The sequence below is a fragment of the Macadamia integrifolia genome, chromosome 12 (assembly GCF_013358625.1).
Source record: "Macadamia integrifolia cultivar HAES 741 chromosome 12, SCU_Mint_v3, whole genome shotgun sequence".
Lineage (NCBI taxonomy): Eukaryota > Viridiplantae > Streptophyta > Magnoliopsida > Proteales > Proteaceae > Macadamia > Macadamia integrifolia.
Window position 1 is genome coordinate 5074798 of NC_056568.1, and position 22901 is coordinate 5097698.

The following is a 22901-nucleotide window of genomic DNA, read 5'->3' on the forward strand; positions in this document are numbered from 1 at the left end:
GGACCAGGGGAGAAGTTGTTGTTTATACACAAGACCTTGCTGAGTCCATTTCAGGGGAAGATGACTCAGGACATCAAAACCTATGATGAGGTCTTTTCCAGGACACTGGGATCCTAACATAACATGGGAGAAAGAAAGGGTCGGAAGAAGTTGAACTTTAATGGGTTTTTTAGTAACTAAGGTGATATAGAAGGTTTCACCATTAGCTGCTAAAAATGGCAAAGCAGGGACTTGAGGTTTCCAGAAATGGTTAGGGAGGACCTTTGGAGACAAAATGGTTGTTGCAGCACCTGTATCTAAAAAAGCTATTAGATGGACGGGTTTAGCATATGGTTCTGGGATTAATGTTACTGCTGCATGCGGTAAGGTAATAGACTGACAGGGAAGAGGAGTTGGTTCCTTTTCCTTGGAAAGGAAAGGGATGACCTGGTAGAGGGGATCTGAATCCTCGGACTCGGAGAAGGAAGACTCTGGGTCTGAGTCTGTGAGGTGTTGGGGATCAACCTCATCTGGATAGTCAATAGCAAAAAGGGAGAGATCCGTAGGCTCTGCATCTAAGGAATACAGAGATTCAAGATCAGCATCGTGTAGATCATCATGATGGAGGGAGGCAAGCATATGTAGCACCTTGTCTTTCTTACTTTTATTAGGACAATTTCTTGCGAAATGTCCATCTTTTCCACAGATGAAGCAAGAAGTATTTTTGGTTTTCCCTCGAAACTGTTTTTTCCGAAGGAATTTCCACTGTGGTTTAAACCGTTTATACCGGGATGGCTTAAACGGAAAACGTTTCTTGTGCTTTCTGGAGGAGTGAAAGAACTGCTTGTGGTGGAAAGGCTTCTTTGTCGGACAATCACAGTTGTGATCAGAACCTTTACATTTGATTTTCATCCAGGAAGTGTCACAGGCTGATGACACTTTGTCAGACTTGGACTGTAATTCTTTCCAGATTTTCTTGACGTTACAGAGTTTGTCAAGAGCTGTGAGAGCAAAGCTGTATAAGGAGCCGATGCTGCAAGAAGCGAGAGCAATGTTCTGGTGACCGTTAGTCGGGATCTCCAAGGTGAAGAGTTATACGGCTAAGAGTTATACCGTCTTCAAACCGAATGGCATAACTGTCCACTGTAAATGGTGACCAGGGACGCAAGAAGCTTAATGAATTCCATCTAGTGCAGCTTCTAGATCCCTGAATTGATCTCCAAAATATCGGCAGCAGCATATTATCTTGGTCGATTATAGGTTGCAGCAGATCACCTAACACACAAATTGATTGGAAGGTAAAAGAAGATAGAAGATAGAAGAAGGATAGGTTTGGATCGAGCCTCTCACCCAATTTCATCTTTGAACCCACAGCACAACAGCATAAGCTGATGCAGACAAGTCACTTAATGGGCTTATTTGATTGGAAATAATCCTTGGGTTGGGTTATGTATGTGTTGGGCCTTTGATCCCATGGGGTTTCTTTGTAATGAACCACTTTAATGGGCCTAAAATATTTGTAGAAAGTAGAAAAACGAGATTTAATTGATTAGTTTAGTTAGAGTCCTGTTTTGAGACTTTTATATAGTTTGGTTTAGTTATTTTAGTTTCCTAGTCAGTTTAGGTTTCCCAGTCAGTTTAGGTTTCCCAATTAGTTAAAGATTGGGTTAGGCCTTCCTTTTTAGTGTTTGAATCAGTTTTGAGTCTTCTATATAGGCTTGTAAGGAGCTACAACATTGAACACAAATTTTATTGAATGAAAAAAAAGAAAGCTTTGTGCCGGAGAACTGTGAGATGTAGTGCTGTGAGAGACAGCTTGGGTGAGATGCCCTAGGGAAGAGTGAGATACTCGACCCTACCTGTTCCCCTATCCCCATTATTCCCTTCATTCTCTTATTTTTGTTTTGTTCATACTATCTGTCATTCTATCTGATTTTTTTTTTGAATTTTCTAAAGATCCTACTTGGGATTGGATCACTTGTGACCAATCTTACATTATGAGCCATTTCTTTTTTCTTTATCAAAATTGTGGGCCTTTTTCCTTTATTTATAAACTTTCAAATAAAGGAAAGGAATCCAAACTGCCGGAGAACTGTGAGTTGTACTGTTAATCAGCCTTTTCCCTTTATTTATAAACTTTCAAATTGATTACAAAATTGGGTCTGTCCTTGCATGGAAAGGAAAGGAATCCCGTTACAACTTGATACTATCCTATTTGGAAACTAATTACAAATCAAATCAAATCAAATCAAATCAAATCCCTCCCTCTTGCAAAAATAGAAATCCAATAAATTAGAATTATACTTTCTAAAATTGAAAACTAAAATTAGAAACTACCTACATAATATCTTTCTAGCTATTACAATATGAAAATGGAAATTAGACGGTAAGGGTCCGGCTGTAATTGTCGATAATGTAAAGGGTGTGTTGTTAAAAGTGGCATTCCTCAAGGGGTGGCGCTGTAAATTTTCCAATAAAGAATACAACTTACTAAAATAGAAACTAACAATAATCCCATATGGGACTCAAATCCATCATATTTGGGGTTATGGAATTGGCCTATTACAATAGTAGACCCAAAAATATAAGCCCATGGCCCATTGACCTAGTGCACACACAAAATTCAACATATTTGTCCATTCTGGGCCTGGTTTGTTGCTGGCCTTCTTGTTCTTCTAAATTGCATCAGTACCACCCCCCCTTCAAAAAAAAAAAAAAGGAAATTCCAATATCCATGCATATTTATCTCCTTAGAGTCTTCAATTCCCTTGATCCATGATCCCCAACAGATGCCAAAGGTGAAAGGAGTAGTAAAATCAAAGTGTTTTTTGGATCTAAAGATATCTGAGGCTATGAAGTAGTGCAACCACCCACATTTTTTCCAGAGTTCTGCGCTTCCACTATCTTCTACAATTTCTTTACTCCTACATTTTCCGTGAATATATTCCACTATTTCAAAATTTTTATCAGTTTTCTCTGCTTCATAGTAGATTTCTGCCTTGTTCTGTCGTGAATAAGTAGGAACCCACTGTTACTGCACCATAGCCTGAAAATCATGTACCTCCTCCCTCATGTTTTTGTTTGTGGGTAGCATGTGTTTTCACCTGAAGGTTCTCATCTAGTAGGCACTGGTCTATGCTTAGACGCGCTGAGGTTTCTTATGTTATTCTAGACTAGTTCTACCTCATTAGTAGCAATGGAAATGTGTCTGGTCAGATTTGCTTCAACACTATGCCTTTAATAAATGGGTTTGGAAACTTGAACATGAAACTGACCTGCTTCTGACCTGTAAATATGAACATGACGGGACTAATCCATTTACTAATTGGGTCATGTTTGTTGGACAGAAAACCACCTGCTTGAGGCTAAGAGAGTCAAATTTATTTGGCAAATTATAGTGGCATATGCTTGAATTTGGACATTAGGTGTGTAAACACAAGAGTGCATGCTTCCGGGCTAGTCGTTTTAACTTTTAGTAATCATAAGATATATGCCATTTCTATTTTGTTGTTACAGAGTTTGTGAGTAAAACGGTTTGAGTGGGTCATACCATTAACCTGAACTCTACTCATTCAATAAATACATAAATAAGTTTAGTCATTGTGGTATATTTGTGCCATAGTTGTCACGGCGGCAAGGCGAACCAAGGTGTTGGAGGGCTGCCTAAGCTCTTAGGTGATAAGTTGACCGCCTTAAGGCGAACAAGGTGACTAAGTATTATTATTGTTATTATTTTTTTTTTACCTGTTTTCTAACATTATTTAGTACGCCATATACCTTGTATCATAAAAAATCAACATTAAGCCACATTGAGTCATAAAAAACCAACATTAAGCTACATTAAATCATAAAAAATCAACATTAAATCACATTAAGTCGTCAAAAAATAGTATTAGAAAACTACTCTTGTTTAATAAGTTTGAATAGTCAAATGATTTTATTTTTACATGATACATTTTGTATTAGGTAGAGCAAAAAACCAGTTTTCGAACAAGTCGAAGATTACTTAAATTTGAGTTTTAATGACAGTTATGTTCTAGTCAAACCTATATTAACGTGTAAAATGTTAAAATCTCCTAAATGAAAATAATTTTATGGATATCAAAACAAAAGATTATTTTACCGAACTTTTGTTTTTTAGCAATGTTTTACGATGATAAGATTTATGAAATTTTCAGAATTGAGAAAAACCTAACATTTGAAAGTTGAAAATAGCCCGTACAACAAAAAATGCAGTTTTTGTTCAGGACTGGGGTGTTGACTTTTTATCTTTTTAGAATTTGATTTTTAAACTATTTTATTGGATTCAAATAGGGGGTATTTGCTTAATTATGAAGAATATCTTCAGTAAATGAAATAAAAAAAATATAAAAACATTTACATAAATGACATTTGATATAAATAAGTGTTGCACCTTGGAGTAAGGTGCAGAGCAATAAGATGACAGTCGCCCAGACTCCAACTAGGCTGCTTGGACGCCTAGTCGTCGCCTAGGTGATACCTTGACAACTATGATTTGTGCTGTATCTTTGGATTCGCATAGAATTTGGGCACTATGATGTTAGTTGAACTGGAGAAACTTGAATTTTCATGGTTATATGTTATTACTTAGCGTAGGTACTATATGAGTAGGTCTGGCAACACCCTTAGGCTCTTCTAGTTCTTGATAAAAAGAAATATGATGGACAACACATTTTGAAGTTGATGCAAGTGTGAAAAAGGACTACGCCATTTTTAAGTAGATGATTTAGCAACAGTCCCAAAATAGAAGAAGAGTTATGATCTCTCCTTATATCCATTATGTCTTATACCTACACCACCTTGATTATTTACTTGGCAACCTTCAATTTTTGGGTTTTTGCTTGTATTTGGAGCGAAGTATTTTGATGGTGGGCCGGTAGGAGTAGGGTAGAAATCAATGATATGGGTCTCAGGGTTGCAGGGGAGAGGGAGAAATCACACAAAGAAGGGGGAGGGGGGAAGGATCACACACAATGCCCGCAGGGCGCAGGCTCTTCACAAAAACCAAACTCAATTCATCTTCTCAATCTCTTCTCTAATTGAATATTACATGCATTTAAATAGTAAAGAAAACCAACATTAAAGGAAACCTACTCTAATTTGGAAACTCAAATTAATTGGAAACTAAATCCTAGGAGCTATCACTACTTAAGTTACCAAAAATAAAAGATTGCATGAGAATAGAAATAAAATCCTAAAAGATCCTACTGGTCAAAGACCCAAATTGGATCCCGTTCATCTCTGTTTGGATACCCAAATGGGTTTGGATCGGTCCATGGGTGTGCATCTACATCATATTTCCCCATACTTTGTCCTGCTTCAGTGGGACGAATAGGAACAAGAAGAGTTATACTTAGATCCATTTTATGTAAATGAGTTCATTGGACAAAGTAAACTGTACTCCAGCTTCTCGTAGTTTGTTTTGTTTGTACAGTGGCAGTTTAAGGTGGTTGTCTGTTGCTTGTTTGGTAATGAGTCCAAATTTATGGTCTATTTTTTGTAAATACTTCTTTTCTTATCCGTTTATAGGAAACTGAGTAAAAATTTAACATTGATCCATTTGTCTTCTCATACTGGATAAAGTACCCAACGCCTGTTATTTGGTAACGGAACCTAGTTTTGTTTACTTGCAGGCAGTCTCTTACGTTAGGACCTTGTATGCATTCACAAATGAAACATTGGCCAAGTATTCTTATGCCACTTCACTCCAGGCAACACTGAGATATGGTATACTGATAAGTCTGGTGCAAGGTCTTGGACTTGGATTTACATATGGACTTGCAATATGTTCTTGTGCTTTGCAACTTTGGGTTGGAAGGTTCCTAATTTCACATGGAAGAGCCCATGGTGGTGAAATTGTGATAGCCCTCTTCGCTGTGATTTTGAGTGGCCTGTAAGTAAATAGCCCTTTTATTTTCCTGTTTAATGCTTTATTCTGGTCTCGTATTTTACAGATTTTCTCATCTCTAACCACTTATGTTTTCTAGTGGTCTAAATCAAGCAGCAACAAACTTCTATTCATTTGAGCAAGGGAGAATTGCTGCTTACAGGCTTTATGAGATGATAAGCCGTTCAACTTCTTCTGTTAATCAGGATGGAAATATTTTAGCATCTGTGCAAGGCAATATTGAATTCCGGAATGTTTATTTCAGCTACCTGTCTCGCCCTGAAATCCCTATCTTAAGTGGCTTTTACCTAACTGTACCAGCTAGAAAAACTTTGGCCCTTGTTGGCAGGAATGGGTCAGGAAAAAGTAGTATAATTCCTCTCATGGAACGGTTTTATGATCCTACATTAGGTCCGGACCTCACTTTCTTTTTATTTTCTTTTTCTCCTATTGTTCTGCTAGAACCCTCCATGTGCTCTCTGTATTTCCAATGGATTATTTGTTTTGTTTTGCAGGAGAAGTACTTCTGGATGGTAAGAACATTAAAAGCTTGAAACTGGACTGGTTGAGAAGCCAAATAGGACTTGTCACCCAGGAACCTGCCTTGCTAAGTTTGAGCATTAGGGATAATATTGCTTATGGACGGTCCAATGTTACTTCTGATCAGATTGAAGAAGCTGCTAAAATAGCACATGCTCATACATTTATCAGCTCACTTGAGAAAGGCTATGAGACACAGGTAGAAGAACGATGGAAGAACACGGATTATCACATTAAGACCATGTTGCTTCATAGATGATATTTATCATTTCTTCTGTTGATATTATTCTAATTTTATATATTTCAGGTTGGTAGGGCAGGTTTAACATTGATGGAAGAACAGAAAATAAAACTTTCTGTTGCTAGAGCTGTACTTTCAAATCCATCTATTCTTTTACTAGATGAAGTCACTGGTGGCCTTGATTTTGAAGCAGAAAGGGTTGTTCAGGAGGCTTTAGATATCCTCATGTTGGGACGTTCAACTATAATAATAGCTCGGCGGCTTAGCCTTATTAGGAATGCTGATTATATAGCTGTGATGGAGGAGGGCCAACTTGTTGAAATGGGTACGCATGATGAATTGCTAACTCTTGATGGCCTATATGCAGAACTTCTCAGATGCGAAGAAGCAGCAAAGCTTCCTAAGAGGTACATTATAAATATATAAACTGGTGCTTTTGTTGTGTGGTGAATCATTCCTTGTGTGCAGAAGGTGCCAGCTGGTTACAGCGGTAATTCCTTTGGCTTGTCATTATCATGGCCTGTGATCTAATCTTGCCTTGGCAAATACCCCATCTAAAAAAAATTGATACACCATTTTATGTTTTTTTAGATACTGATTGTTAACATTGTGTGTTCTTACCAGGACACCTATAAGGAATCACAAGGAGATCACAACTTTTCAAATTGAAAAGGATTCTTCAGCAAGTCACAGTGTCCAAGAACCTTCATCTCCTAAGATGGCAAAATCACCCTCTCTTCAGAGAGTGCATGGAGGCCATGCATTCCGGCCCTCGGATGGAATGTTCAACTCGGAAGAATCACCAAAAGTTCAGAGCCCACCTTCGGAGCAAATGTTGGAAAATGGAGTGGCCTTGGATGCCGCAGAAAAAGCCCCATCCATAAAAAGGCAGGACAGTTTTGAAATGAGGTTACCAGAGCTACCCAAGCTCGATGTTCATCCAGAACATCGGCAGGCGTCAAATGCTTCTGATCCTGAATCCCCTATTTCACCACTTTTAACATCTGATCCTAAAAATGAACGCTCCCACTCAAAGACCTTCAGTCGACCCCTCAGTCAGTTTGATGATATGCCCGTGAAACTGAAGGAGCCAAAGGACACACAGCATCAGAAACCTCCATCATTTTGGAGGCTTGCTGAACTTAGTTTTGCTGAGTGGCTTTATGCTGCTTTAGGGAGCACTGGTGCTGCAATTTTTGGTTCGTTTAATCCCCTTCTTGCTTATGTCATTGCAATGATAGTGACGGCATACTATGGACCAAATAAAGGTGCCAGCTTAAGCCGTGAAGTGGACAAATGGTCCCTGATCATTGCTTGCATGGGTATTGTCACAGTGGTTGCCAATTTTTTGCAGCACTTCTATTTTGGCATTATGGGAGAGAAAATGACTGAACGAGTTAGGAGAATGATGTTTTCAGGTAAATGGCATCTTGCTTGCTTCTTTATGCATCTTCCCCAGGCTTAAAGTACCATTCTTTCATGTGCTTAGACCGTCTACCTCACTGCGTAAATATTGAATTTTCATTTTTTGTTATCCATTTTCACTGCCGTACAGCAATGTTGCGCAATGAAGTTGGATGGTTTGATGAAGAAGAGAACAGTGCTGACAACTTATCCATGCGTTTGGCAAATGATGCTACATTTGTACGTGCTGCTTTCAGCAACAGGCTTTCTATATTTATCCAAGACACCGCAGCTGTTGTTGTGGCTGTTCTCATTGGGATGCTACTGGAATGGCGGCTGGCACTTGTGGCTTTGGCAACCCTACCCATTCTTATTGTTTCTGCTATTGCACAGGTTTGCATTCATGCTTATGAGCATTTTATTTGCGAAAGTTTTTTTTTTTTTCTTTCATGATCTTAGTATTTGTTTCTCGACCCCACTGGTTACCCAAACTTTCTACTGATATTTCTTCTTTATCCCCTTTAATGAGACATTCAAATTCTACGTGAAGTATGTAGTCTGGGCTATCTTGAAGGTATTTATGCTCTCACCTTCCAAATATAGAGCGACTAAAAAAGAATTCAAAAGGGTCAGTGGTTTGTGTGATTGTTCCTTATCTTCATGCATTGGTTGGATATGATTGTAAATCTTTTTGGGAGGGGGGTTTGGAATGGCAAACCTATCACTACACTATCTTGACTTGGACCAATATTTTCATTGAGTTCCATCCTACTTGAAGAATCTATTGTTCCTTCCATCAACACTACATGATGAATTTTGGGATATTTTTAGAGGATCATTCTTGAGCTCGGCACAACAGAAGGTTGCTCCATTGCGACCTAGTGATCTCGGGTTTGAGTTAGAAAACAGCCTCTCCATGAAGCCAGGGTAAGGCTGCATACATTATGACCCTCCCCAGACCCCGCAGTGGCGGGAGCCTCGTGTACTGGGTATGCCCTTTTTATTTTTGAGCTATTAATGCAGGAGCATCCTAAAGGCCTAAAGGAAGGGTTTGGGTTAACTCCACTGGGTATGGCGTCAATGTATGTAATTTAGGGGCATATCTATAATTTATAGTCCATGTGGACCAGTTTAATTGTTAGATAGGAATATGGTTAGCAAATTTGCGAATAATTTGGAAAAAAACTCAGTCCAGTAAAAATTCCGACCAAATCGAATTGGTTTGAAATAATCACAAAATTTTTTGAGAATCTGCAAATAGTTTGGCACTAAAAATTCAGTCTCCAAAGTTTCTGTGCTTGATAATCATTCACGGATAATTCAGGAACTGAATAATTTAGTTTGAAAAAAACTATTTTTTTTTACATAATTCAAATAATAAAAAAAGACAACGGATGAAAATTTTGGAATTTTTTTCTTCAAAATTTCAGGAAAGTGGACCGAAATTTTTGAACATTAACTATTAATTCCTGTTTCTGAATTCTGAATATGACTGTTTCTCATAGTTTGCTTTCTTTGACTGAATTTGCAAAAAAGTTTAACTTGAATTATTCCCGAATCCGAATGTTAACTATGGGTTGGAAAACTGGAAGAGAAAGCAATGTAGGGATGGATTTGACAACCAAACCAGACCCAAGACTGTTCTGCTGGAGGAGATAATCCAATAAAGAAAACCAGAAAATAATAGCAATCCACTCGGACTTCTCGCCGCAGAGTGTCGATTGGATCAAACACCAATCCCTAGGCATTGATCAAACACAAGGAACAGCCAGGGTTACCCAGCGGCAGCAACAAGAGAGTTTTTTTTTTTTATTAGTCAAAATCGTGGCTCATTAAAAGAGCCATCATCTTTATTTATAATGATGGGGAGGGTTTACAAGTAATAGTAACTCAGAGTTACTAAATCTGAGTTACTAAAAACTGAGTACAAGAAGTTATTAAAACTGGAAATTAGAATCTAATGAAAATAGAAACTAGTCTTGACAGAAATTAGAAACTAACAATGACTTGAAATTAGAAACTAATTTAGGACTTCAAAATAGAAACTAAATAACTAATTAGTAACCCCATTAGCAGCCCAAACCGTGGGCTGACTTGGACCAGATCTGGGTCGACCCAGTCAGCCACTTGGGTCGACCTTGGTCTTGGTTCTCCTTATGTAAACCCTTGTTGGTACTGCATCAGCTCTCCCCGGCTTGAAAACATTCGACTCCGACGAATGGATAAGAGACATGTAGCGCTTATACAAGTCGGGATCAAGCCTCTTGAAATCATCAGCATGAATCCAAGTACAGTCACTACGGGACGACCTTTCCACTTGACAAGAAAAGTGTGATAATCGGTGCCACGGCGGGAGGTCTTGTAATTATCATCCAAGACGTCTTTAATAACTTCAGAAGTCGGTGGCTTCAGTTGAGGCAACCTCAGCATTTGCTCAATGTCTCCATCATCCGAATGATGCCCAACATAAAGGTGAAGATCAGCCACATTAAACACTTTGCTTATGGTCATGTCATCCGGCAGCTCAAGCACATAAGCATTAGGTCCTATACGTTTCAGCACCTTGTAGGGACCCATCTTTCGTGGATGTAGCTTGGTATTGACACCCGTCTGAAACCGTTCAGGATTTACTCGAATCATCACCATGTCCCCGGGTTTGAACTCCACATAACGCCGATGACGATTAGCAGAAGCCATATACACCTCATTGTTCAAGGCAATACGTCGTCGGACGTTGGCATGCACCTCAGTGATATGACGTAAGAACTCATCAACTTCAATACTAACTCGAGCCTGGGGTGGAAGTGACATAAGGTTAATAGGCCGCTTAGGTTGAGCTCCAAGCAAGATCTCAAAAGGAGTACGACCTGTTGTCCTATTCACTGAGCTATTGTAGGCAAATTCTGTAATGTCAAAAATAGAAGGCCATGTCTTCTCATAGTCTCGAACCAAACACCTCAGCAAGTTTCCCAAGCTACGGTTCACCACCTCTGTCTGTCTGTCTGTCTGTGGATGAAATGCAGTTGAAAAGTTCAGTTTTGTATTTGTCTTCAACCACAATGTCTTTCAAAAATAACTCATGAACTTAACATCACTGTCAGACACAATACTAGTTGGCAGCCCATGTAGTCGTACTATTTACTTGAAGAAGAGCTTTGCAACCTGATAAACATCAAAAGTCTTACGACAAGGTATAAATGAGCCATCTTAGAGAAACGATCCATAACTACCATAATGGAATCATATCGTTCTCTTGTAGGGGGTAGTCCAAGAACAAAATCCATGCTAACATCAAGCCACGGTGCATGAGAAACAGGTAGTGGAGAGTATATACCTGTGTTCTGTTTTCCCCCTTTTGCCAACTGACATACACGGCATCTCTTGATCACATGATTGACATCCTTTACAATGCATGGCCAATAATATCAATCAGTCACCTGTGCAAGAGTCTTATCTTTCCCAAAATGTCCTCCTAATCCTCCTCCATGTAACTCTCGTATGATGTGATGACGTAGGGAAGAGTTTGGGATACAAAGCCGTGTGTCAAAGAACAAGTACCCATCATGAATAGAGTACTTTAAGTGCTGCCCACCTTGTTGTAACTCCATAAAGACAATGCTGAAATCAGAATCAGATGTGTACTCACCTCGTATTTGATCTATGTTGATAACATGTGCTGAAAATATGTTAAGTGTGAGCACTTTCCGGCTAAGTGCATCAGCCATGGTATTCTCTTTTCCCGCCTTGTACTTCATAGCAAATACAAACTCCTGCAAGTAGGCTACCCATTTGGCATGTCTATGGCTAATCGACTTCTGTGAGTGAAGGTGCTTCAAGGCCTCATGATCAGTGTACAAAATGAACTCCTTACCAGTGAGGTAGTGCCTCTAATGGCGTAGCACTTGGATGACTGCATACAACTCCAGATCATAAGTCGAATAGCGCTTCTTGGCCTTATTCAATTTTTCGCTATAAAAGGCGATGGGGTGTCCTCCTTGCATTATCACTCATCCTAGCCCAACATGTAAAGCATCTGTAGCTACCTCAAATACTTTGTCAAAATCTGGTAGTCGTAGGATGGGTGCCTCTGTCATCTTCCTCTTCACAAGAGCGAAGGCTTTGGTCCCTGCAACTGTCCATTCAAACTTCCCTTTACTCGACTTCATACATTTAGTGATGGGTGCCATAACTGCACTGAAGTTCCGAATAAATCTCCTGTAGAAGGAAGCCAACCCATGGAAGCTACGGACTTCTGTTATAGTCTTAGGTGTGGGCCAATCAGTGATGCTCTTGATCTTCTCCGGATCAGCTTCAACCCCCTTTGATGACACTATAAATCTAAGGAATACAACCTTGGGCAGCATGAAGGAACACTTCTTGAGATTAATGTATAACTTCTCAGCATGGAGTACTCTCAAGACTTGCCGCAAGTGATCCTTATGCTCTTCTTGGTTCTTACTGTATACCAGAATGTCATCAAAATAAACAACCAAAAAGCGACCAATGAAGGGACGAAGGACCTGTGTCATCACCCTCATAAAAGTACTAGGTGCATTTGTCAGACCGAAAGGCATGACTTTCCACTCATATAAGTCATCATTGGTCTTAAAGGCGGTCTTCCACTCATCTCCAGAACGGATGCTAATCTGATGATAGCCACTCCTCAGATCTAACTTGGAGAAGACCTTTGCCCCAGACAACATATCCAACATATCATCTAGTCGTGGTATAGGAAACCTATACTTGATTGTCATCTTGTTGATAGCACGACTGTCCACACACATACGCCAAGAACCATCCTTCTTTGGCGTGAGTAAAGCTGGTACTGCACAAGGACTTTAGCTCTCCTCAATGAAGCCCTTCTATAGTAACCCATCCACTTGCCGTTTCAGCTCGGCATGCTTAGTAGGACTAAGTTTGTAAGCAGGAAGGTTGGGTAAAACCGAACCAGGTACCAAGTCAATAGCATGCTGTATGTCTCTTTTGGGAGGCAACTCATCTGGGAGATCATCAGGGACTAAGTCAGAAAAATCAGATAGGAGCTCTCTGATAGGTGCACTATGCGTTACTTCAGGTTGGGGAGTGACTTCCCTAGTTACAAGTGCCATAACCATTCCAGTCTCTTGACTTGTGCGTACGAACTGTTTGTGGGGAGTAGCTAGCAGCTCCTTTCTGGACATAGCTAATACCTTCTTCTCATTGTCAATGTCCTTTTGATTTGACCTTAAGGATCTCTTTCGCCGTATTTCAGCCGGCACATTTACCGGATAGAAAGTTGTAGGAACACCCTTCCACATGAAAGTACACAGATTCTTCTTCCCTCCAACCATGGCAACATTGTCATACATCCAGGGACGACCAAGCAATACATCTGTGAGTTTCATTGGGATCACATCACACCAAACTTTCTCTTCATATCGGTAAAGGTTCAAAGGAACTGAGCATCTCTTATTCACCTCTAGAGTATTACCATTCAGCAAGGATACCTTATAAGGCTGAGGATGTGGGTCAGCTTTCAAGGTTGCTCTCTTCACAAAGGCTTCAGAAACAACGTTGACACAACTGCCACTATCAATGATAATCTGACAAGTATGCTCACCTGACTTCATACGACTGTAGAATATGCAGTTACGTCGCCAATCATGTCCTTTGGTTTCAGCCACCAATATGCGAGTAACAATATTTATTCCCTGAGTATCATCCTCATTAGTGTTTTCCATATCATAATCATATCCACCATCATCATCATCCTCTAAAGGATAGGGATAAAGAGCTGACTCATGCTCCTCATTGGAGTCCTCGACCTCAGCTACTGCATTAACCCTCTGCTTATGCGGACAAGACTTAGCAAAATGTCCTACCTCTTGGCAATGGAAACACTGTACCTTATTACCACCGGTCATGGGTGCCTTTCCTTTATGATCAGCTCGTGGAGGAAAAGTGGACTTTGGAGGTGCTGAACTACTAGGTTTAGTAGCTGGAAAATTCTTCTTTACCTCCCTAGCTTGAAACCCAAACCTTCTAACTGGCTGTGCTAGAAGCTCCTCTGCTCGTAGGGCCTTGTCAAAACAATCCTTCACTGAGTGCATTTCAACAACTCTGATACCCCTTTTGATTTCAGCTCGCAATCCCAGTCGAAACCGAGATAACAGTTGCCTTTCATTCTCCCTTATGCCTGTACGAGAATAAAGTAAACTTGTTCATGTACTCGGCAACAATCATAGACCCTTGACGAAGAGAGTTCAGCTGGTCTTGTATGCGAGCTTTGAAGTTGCGTGGCAAGTATTTATCTGATAACTCAAGCTTCATCTCCTCCCAACTAGTAGGTTCTCTACCACAGTCTTCTAACTCTAGCTCATAGGTCCTCCACCACTCACGAGCAGCCCCAACTAACTTAGCACGAGCTAGTTTCATCTTCCGTTCTTCTGGTAACTCATAATAGTCAAAATAGTCGTCTAGTGCCACTACCCAATCATAGAACACTTGGGGGTCATATCTGTAGGATCAAGCGCTTGCCAGTCATCCAAAAGCCCGGACTTGTGGAGAAGGTGCAACTTTATTTCCTTAATGTCCAGCCAGCGCGACAGCGGTTCGAGCCGGGATCTGGGCAGACTTTGGGCCACCGATGCGACGCCCAATACAGAGCCCCCATGCGCACCGGTCCCAACCCCCCCCCAAAGCGACGCCCAAATACCAGAGCACCCATGCGCTTGGGGAGACTCGAACCCGCAACCACCTGTTCTGATACCACTTGTAGGATCAAGCGCTTGCCAGTCATCCAAAAGCCCGGACTTGTGGAGAAGGTGCAACTTTATTTCCTTAATGTCCAGCCAGCGCGACAGCGGTTCGAGCCGGGATCTGGGCAGAGACTTTGGGCCACCGATGCGACGCCCAATACAGAGCCCCCATGCGCACCGGTCCCAACAATATCTCCCATCAAACTCCTTCAGATCAAGCTTGACCTTCTGTGAATCTCCAGAATACCTCTGTTGCACGGGACGCTCAGTCTCAAAATATCCTCTTACATGCTCTTCAACAGTAGGTTGTGCTATCGGAACCCTCTGTGGTGCTCTCAGATTAGAGTTTGCAGACCTGTTAGTCAACTGAGCAACTACATTCAATGGGGTTTCTACTTCGGGTGTTGTACGTGAATCGCCAGTAGGCTGTTGTGGTGGGGTCTCTTCATTCAACAGCCTACAGCCTTCAATTCAGTCCGTAAGGCTTGTTGTTCATCTCAGTCCTCATAGTCTGTAGCATCTCCATAAGAGAAGCTAGGGTGGGGGTGTTGTTCCCAGCCATGCTCTGATACCACTTAATGTAGGGATGGATTTGACAACAAAACCAGACCCAAGACTGTTCTGTTGGAGAAGATAATCCAATAAAGAAAACCAGAAAATAATAGCAATCTAGTCGGACTTCTCACCGCAGAGTGTCGATTGGATCAAACACCAATCCCTAGGCATTGATCAAACACAAGGAACAGCCAGGGTTACCCAGCGGCAGGAACAAGAGAGTTTTTTTTTTTTATTAGTCAAAATCGTGGCTCATTAAAAGAGCCATCATCTTTATTTATAATGATGGGGAGGGTTTACAAGTAATAGTAACTCAGAGTTACTAAATCTGAGTTACTAAAAACTGAGTACAAGAAGTTATTAAAACTGGAAATTAGAATCTAATGAAAATAGAAACTAGTCTTGACAGAAATTAGAAACTAACAATGACTTGAAATTAGAAACTAATTTAGGACTTCAAAATAGAAACTAAATAACTAATTAGTAACCCCATTAGCAGCCCAAACCGTGGGCTAACTTGGACTAGTTTTAGGTCGACCCAATCAGCCACTTGGGTCGACCTTGGTCTTGGTTCTCCTTGTGTAAACCCTTGTTGGTACTACATCAGAAAGTCTTATATTTAGGGGAATTGTATCTCCAAGCCGCCAACGGAGGCTACACCAGAAGGTCTTCTCTCTCTCTCTCTCTTCTCTTGACGAACCATAACCAGCCCCTTTTGTTGGTGGGTTCTCCTTACCGCTAGCTTAGAGAATCCTCATCCTTTATTTAATTAATTGTGGGAACCAAGCAAGCAAGGTGATATAGAGGATGATGTTTCTCACAGAATTAAAAGTAAGATGAATGAAGTAGAGAGGTGCATCTGGAGTGTTGTGTGACTAATGTATTCTTTTAAAGCTTGAAGAAAAATTTTATAGGACAATCGTAAAACCAGCTATGATGTATGGGACAGAATGTTGGGCAGTTAAGAAGGGTAATATAGATAAGCTGAGTGTAGCAGATATGAGGATCTTGAGATGGATGCGCGGTAGAACTAGGAGAGATAGAGTAAGGAGTGGCCGGGTTAGAGATGATTTGGGAGTTGCCCTGATTGAGGATAAGCTTCGAGAATGTTGTTTAAGGTGGTATGGTCATGTTCATCAGAGGCCTTGGGATGCTCCAGTAAGGAGGAGTGATCAGATTCAATGGAAGTAGCTAATAGAGCTAAGGGCAGACCTAAAATGACTATGGGAGTAGTAAGGAAAGACATCCAGAGTCTAGTTCTAGACTCTAGTATGACCTCAATTAGAGCTCTTTGGAGGGCAAAGAACCATGTTGTCGACCCCTTTTAGGTGGGATGTTCTTGAGGTGTTGCTTTGTTTCTTTTTTACATTTTTATTTTACCCTCTCATGGATCCATGTAACCAACCCTTAATAGTTGGGAAAAGGGTGAGTTGTTGTTGTGGGAACCAGGCAACGAGCAGTATAATTGTATAAAGGATTTTGTTGGCGTTATCTATTTTTTGTAGGTTACTGTTGTTTTGAGTACTTTAGTGGGATAGTTTTCTTTGCAGACATATGGAAGGATAAGCATCAGTTATCTTTCTTTCTTTTTTATTTTTTTATTTTTTATTATTATTATTATTATTATTATTATTATTATTATTATTATTATTATTTTTCGTACAAAGTTTCCCCCAGTTTGTGACACCCGCCCCCTCCAAAAAAAATAAAAATAAAAAACATTCAAACCCCTCACATGAGGTGGGTTTTGATCCCTGGTCTCTGCTGTCAACAGCTGGAGACTTTACAGGCATGCCAAGGTTGCCACCTCAAAGCATTATAACCTTCCAACAATTTTTAATTTTTAATTTTTTAATTTTTAGGGTGGGGGTGATAATGATTTTTTAATTTTGTTTTTGGTGCATTGGATTGGCAACAATCTGACCAGCAGTGGCTGGGCTTTATCTTGTGTCTCTCATCTACTATTGCTGCTGGATTTCTACCTTTCTCTCTATCACACCCTTCTCCTTTAACTACTGTTATGCATATTTTATTATCTTGAATTCTGTTATTCTCCTTTTATTTCTTCTTTTACAAGATCAATTTAGATGTCCTGTTAGATCAAGTTTTATGTCCAGACAGGTGTGCTTTCTTTTTCTCTCATTTAATTCTTTACTCTCAATTACTATTGGAGACAATTCTGTGTTCTCCTTCAATTTATTCTTTGTTAGATTCTTTCATTTGATCCTGTTTTTCAGAATCAGACTATCAACTTAAGTTTCAGAACTGAGTTCTATTTCTCCACCCGATCTTGGATCTGGTTTTTCTTCTAGTTCTACAATAATATTTTCAAGTTTTGACTTTGAAATTAGATCCCTTCCTTTTGTGTTAGTTTTCTCCCTATACCTGGCTATCAATTTCTTTTAAGCTTCTGCTTCACTATTCCACTAGTAAGGCCCATATCTGCAGGCTTTCCTGATTTCCTGCTTGCAACAGCTATTGAAAATAAACCACTCTAGGAGACTGACACCGGTGCATGATTTTAACTTGGAATTAAGCTAAATTCCCTAAAAAAATGAAAGCACTGGCCCAAAATTTCTTTATCAAACCTTTTTTTACTAAGAAGTTGAGAAATAATAATCACCAGCTGTCTTAACATGATTCAATTGTTCTGAAGAAATGCTTCTATGACCTAAGTGACCAATATTCAGTAAAATTGAGTAATATCACTTATCCTGGTTCATATGAAGAATTTTAATTTAGAAGGGCACTGGAATTACTGAATGCCTCAAATATCAGAGACAGGTCATCGAGCATGTGTACTTGATGAACTACACTATAAGGTCATTTAACTTCATAAATAATTATAAATTTTAAGTCTATATGCGGAAGTGCTAAACTTCATCCTATAAGTTTCGTTAATTTTGCTCTGATTTTGGTGTCCTTAGAAAGGCTTACCTGTCTATGGAGGATAAGGTCTTATGAAGGCAATGTGATTGGGAGTTTTATGGACAAAATACTTCTATTATGTCAGTTTTCAAGGATTTTGTTTGAATAATTTTACTGATGTAGATCTAACAAGGGAATATGAAGACGCTTCAAATGATTTTCAGGACAGCAGAATAAGTGCACTTTTGACATGCTCTTAAGAGGGCCGAGCAATCTCAGCTTAAAATGGTACTTTACCCCAACAGGCTAGATAGATTGAAAGATGAATTTAGGAACGGAAGAACAAATTGTCCTGAAGGGTTCAACCCCTCTTTTCAATCTAGTCAATTGGAGGTATCCACAGATTATAACCTACTCTTATGGGCTCAATATTATTTTTGTGCTAGGGTCTGAACAACTAGGGCTAGTTTGGATTTGCAACTAGAAAAAATTAACTGTAGATTAGGGGATGGTTGATTGAAAGGTTTAGGTTACCTTCCGATGCCCATGTTGAAGACTCTACGATGCATTACCGAAGTGGAGAGGAAGAGATCTTGAGGAAGAAGGTGAAGACAATGAAGAGGAAGATGATCTTATAGAGCAATGCTAGTTAGTAATTTCCAATGTTTCTGCTGCTCTATCAGTTGACCGGTCTGTGCAATGGGCATGACAGGTCAGCAAAAGGTTTAGAATTTTATTTTCTTATAGGGGAAGACTATGCAAGGAAAGTTCTTGCCCAAGTGAAAGGAAGGGAGAGAAGTCACAATATGACACCAGACAAGGGGTTAGGAATTTTTCTTGGGTGAAGTAAGGGTTAGGAATCACCGTCTCTAGTCACCGAAGTAGGGAGGTTGTTAAGCTGCTTCAGTGGAATATTTCAGATAAGGGAACCAAAGAAATTTCTAAGAATGAATCATAAATAAGGGTGGTAAATGTCCTGCATCTTCATGATTTTTTTCCCCACAGGATGCAATCCCTGCATCAAGGCCATGTAAAATTTTGGTGAGGGAAGTTGGGGCAGAGATGGTGCTTTTACTAGAAACAAAGTTGCAAAATTTCAACCTCCAAGTGGCTGCTGAGTTATGGTGCTCCAATGCTGTTGGTTTGTAACTTGGTATGATCTTCTGGCTTATGGTTATGGCAAATCTGGTGGGTGTATGGTTAACATGTAGTGCTCTAGAAAGATGGTGAGACTGCTGAGAATCTATTTTTGAAGTGTGTTCTGGCCTTCTTTCTTTTGACTTTGTCATTTCCTCACCCATGGTTTAAATACCTTTTCATGAAATGCCTGGATGTTGTTTCTATCTTCAAAGGCCAAAGTGGGAGTATTTGCAGGCCCGTTTGGAAAGAAAGGCTTAGAAGGGTCTTTGAGGATGAGAAACGGGTTGAACTGAGATTGTCACTTGAAGATATTCAGAGGCTAGCAGAATATGGGCATCTGATGCAAGGGGAATTTCTGTTGATGCAAAGGCTGAGTTTGTTTTGTATGAATCCATGTAGCCGACTCCATTAAGTTGGGATAAGGATGAGTTTGTTGTTGTTGATGCATAGGAATTTTCTGATCTTACACCACAAGATATTGGTTTGGATAGGAGTGTTTTCTGGAACCGACTCTTTGATGTCCAGATATATGTGTTTCATCTGTTTTGTTGCCTTTTTGTATATGCTGCGAAGAATCTGATATACACAAATCTATGTTTTGTAAATCCTTAATATGCCTAGGATTATTGGAAAGAATGAGGGATCAAATAGCGGGTTGGGTGGTAGAGATGGAGCATCAAAGAATGGCAAGGAAAATTATATTAACCCTTGTGGCTTAGAGCACTGAAGACTTTTCTTGAGGTTCTGAGTGGTTTAGGAAAATCTGATGACATGGTTATTATTTTTTAGATTTCTTCTCTCCTACTCAACAGAAACCTTTCTATACACTTCTCCATCTGTAGAAAATTCAATTTAACCCTTCTATTGAGAAAAGAAAGAAAGGGGGGGGGGGATTTCAACCCCACACCCATGATCCTTAAAAACATCTTTCCCATGTAAGGTTATGAAATAGCTTTGTTAGGGGGAAAAAGGGAAAACACCAATTGTGGGGATATCAGCCCATGCCGGAACGGCAGTTTTTATTTTTTCGATACCTTCTGTGGAAGTGTCATTCTTACATATGATCCTTCAAAAAGTTTAGCTATTTCAGAAGTGCAACTATCAGGCATCAGGTTAATATTGCAGCCTGGGTGATCAGTGAACTTTAAGGTCTGGCCTGTGTGTGATAGATGGACTAGTTGAACCAAGACCTGCGTTCTTCTGCTTATCAGTTTGACAATTGAGTCGGGGACATGGACATTTGGAAGCTAGAAAGTTTAATTGTCAATATTATAGGAGAACTGACAATTTTGATGTAGTTATTTTCATTTTTCTCATTACTCTTGTCCTTTTCAAATTGAATTACAAGATTCAACTAATAATTGGACCAACCTGTTTGTGGGCTGCGCTAACCCTCTAGTGAGGGAGGGTTTCAAGGCTGATGAACCCTGTTGAAGATGACTAAATATGCCATCTTTGTTGTTTCTGGTTAAGTCCTCCTGTGGTAATGCCGTTATGCAACATATTCTACCAAAAAAAAAAACGTTTTGCAACATTTTTAAAATATCACCATGCTAGTTGCACACCAACCCCCCACCCCCCTTGGGGCGGAAAAATAAAAGACCTTTACCCATAAAAAAAGAAGATAATGTATTGCCATAAATACATAGCTTGTTTCTTTTGTTCTCCCTTGTTTTAAATCCTGATCAGCTGTCAGTTCACATTTTGCAGAAGTTGTGGCTTGCTGGGTTCTCAAGAGGCATACAAGAAATGCATAGGAAGGCATCTTTGGTCCTTGAGGATGCGGTTAGAAACATCTACACTGTGGTGGCATTCTGTGCTGGTAACAAGGTGATGGAGCTCTACAGATTTCAGCTGGTAAAAATATTCAGGCAGAGTTTAATCCATGGGATCGCCATTGGTTTTGCCTTCGGATTTTCGCAGTTCCTGCTTTTTGCCTGTAATGCCCTCCTCCTCTGGTACACTGCCATCTCTGTTAAAAAGGATTATCTGGACCTACCCACTGCTATGAAGGAGTATATAGTCTTCTCCTTTGCAACCTTTGCGCTTGTGGAGCCATTTGGGCTGGCTCCATACATACTTAAGCGGCGTAAATCTCTCATTTCAGTATTTGAGATCATAGACCGTGTCCCTAAGATTGATTCAGATGATAATTCGGGACTAAAGCCTCCGAATGTGTATGGAAGCATTGAGTTGAAAAATGTTGATTTTTGTTATCCAACTCGTCCGGAGGTGCTGGTATTGAGAAATTTCAGTCTGAAAGTAAGTGGAGGACAAACTGTAGCAGTAGTAGGAGTTTCAGGGTCTGGAAAGAGCACTATAATCTCTTTGATAGAGAGATTCTATGATCCGGTCGCTGGTCAAGTTTCATTGGATGGTAGAGGTCTGAACCTGTATAACCTTAGATGGTTGAGGAGCCACTTGGGTCTTGTTCAGCAGGAGCCAATTATCTTCTCAACAACAATAAGGGAGAACATCATTTATGCAAGGCACAATGCCACTGAGGCTGAGATGAAAGAGGCAGCAAGAATAGCTAATGCTCACCATTTCATCAGTAGTTTGCCTTATGGTTACGACACACATGTAGGCATGAGGGGTGTCGATCTAACACCAGGACAGAAGCAAAGAATTGCCATTGCCAGGGTTGTGCTAAAGAATGCTCCAATCTTATTATTAGATGAGGCCAGCTCTTCAATAGAGTCCGAATCAAGCCGTGTGGTACAAGAAGCTCTTGATACCCTGATAATGGGGAACAAGACAACTATTCTTATTGCGCACAGAGCGGCAATGATGAGGCATGTAGACAACATTGTAGTTCTCAATTGTGGACGTATCGTGGAGCAAGGAACCCATGATTCCTTGGTTGCGACAAATGGTTTGTATGTCCGTTTGATGCAACCTCACTTTGGGAAGGGCCTACGCCAGCATCATCGACTTATCTAGGTGGGGGTATCATGATTGATTTAATTTATAGTCTTCTTGGTCATGTTCTCATTCCACCCATCTCCTGACAGCCAGATATAGAAAACCCGTGAGATCTTTCTGGATGAAATCAATTGGTGGTGGGGCTTTGCAGCATGAGTGGAGAGAACTAATGGGTCTGTTACAATGTTTGGAGGGTGTCAGGGCTGATGGTTAGTTGACACTGTTAAAAGGTAGGTTTGAGAAATTGGAAGAAGTTGTTGAGTTTGGGCTGTGGGTGGAGAGAGGCAAGGAGTGTCAAAGGACATGCCCTAGGGGCAGTGTGATGCATATTCTTTTGGAGGCACACATTCTGAGTGAGGGATTGTGCTCTCCGTGGTGTATTAGTTTGTTAATTATTCAATGTAGCTTAGCAATCTTCTTCAGGTGTCATATGAGAAATCTGTGATTCATTTTTGACAAACTTTGTTATTTCTTCATAGATTTACATTGTTCAATGCAGTCAAAAATTCAGTTTTTTGCACCATAAATGCTAGGTGAATACTTTTTTACTTGGGTGTGAGGCTACTGTGAACAGTTTATAAGGTTTGACCAGATTCTACCAAAA

At 40.1% G+C, this 22901-nt stretch overlaps 1 protein-coding gene across 1 annotated transcript; it reads left to right on the plus strand.

Annotated features, from left to right (window-relative positions):
• Window positions 1-274: 274 nt before the first annotated feature.
• LOC122057960 (ABC transporter B family member 20-like) lies at window positions 275-22824 on the plus strand. The gene is made up of 10 exons (XM_042620331.1): window positions 275-367; window positions 896-1038; window positions 5435-5468; window positions 5556-5893; window positions 5988-6298; window positions 6403-6626; window positions 6735-7075; window positions 7293-8086; window positions 8224-8465; window positions 21083-22824. The coding sequence occupies exons 1-10, from the start codon at window positions 275-277 to the stop codon at window positions 22313-22315; spliced, it is 3753 nt and encodes a 1250-aa protein (XP_042476265.1). The 3' UTR covers window positions 22316-22824.
• Window positions 22825-22901: the final 77 nt, after the last annotated feature.

What these genes read in the sequence shown, in the direction of transcription:
- LOC122057960 (XM_042620331.1), top strand. Translation starts at nt 275, where the DNA reads ATGGTTGTTGCAGCACCTGTATCTAAAAAAGCTATTAGATGGACGGGT. An exon ending in TTACTGCTGCATGCGGTAAG is followed by an intron (nt 368 to 895) that starts GTAATAGACTGA and finishes ATTTTCATCCAG; the next exon opens with GAAGTGTCACAGGCTGATGA. An exon ending in AGAAAGGCTATGAGACACAG is followed by an intron (nt 6,627 to 6,734) that starts GTAGAAGAACGA and finishes TATATATTTCAG; the next exon opens with GTTGGTAGGGCAGGTTTAAC.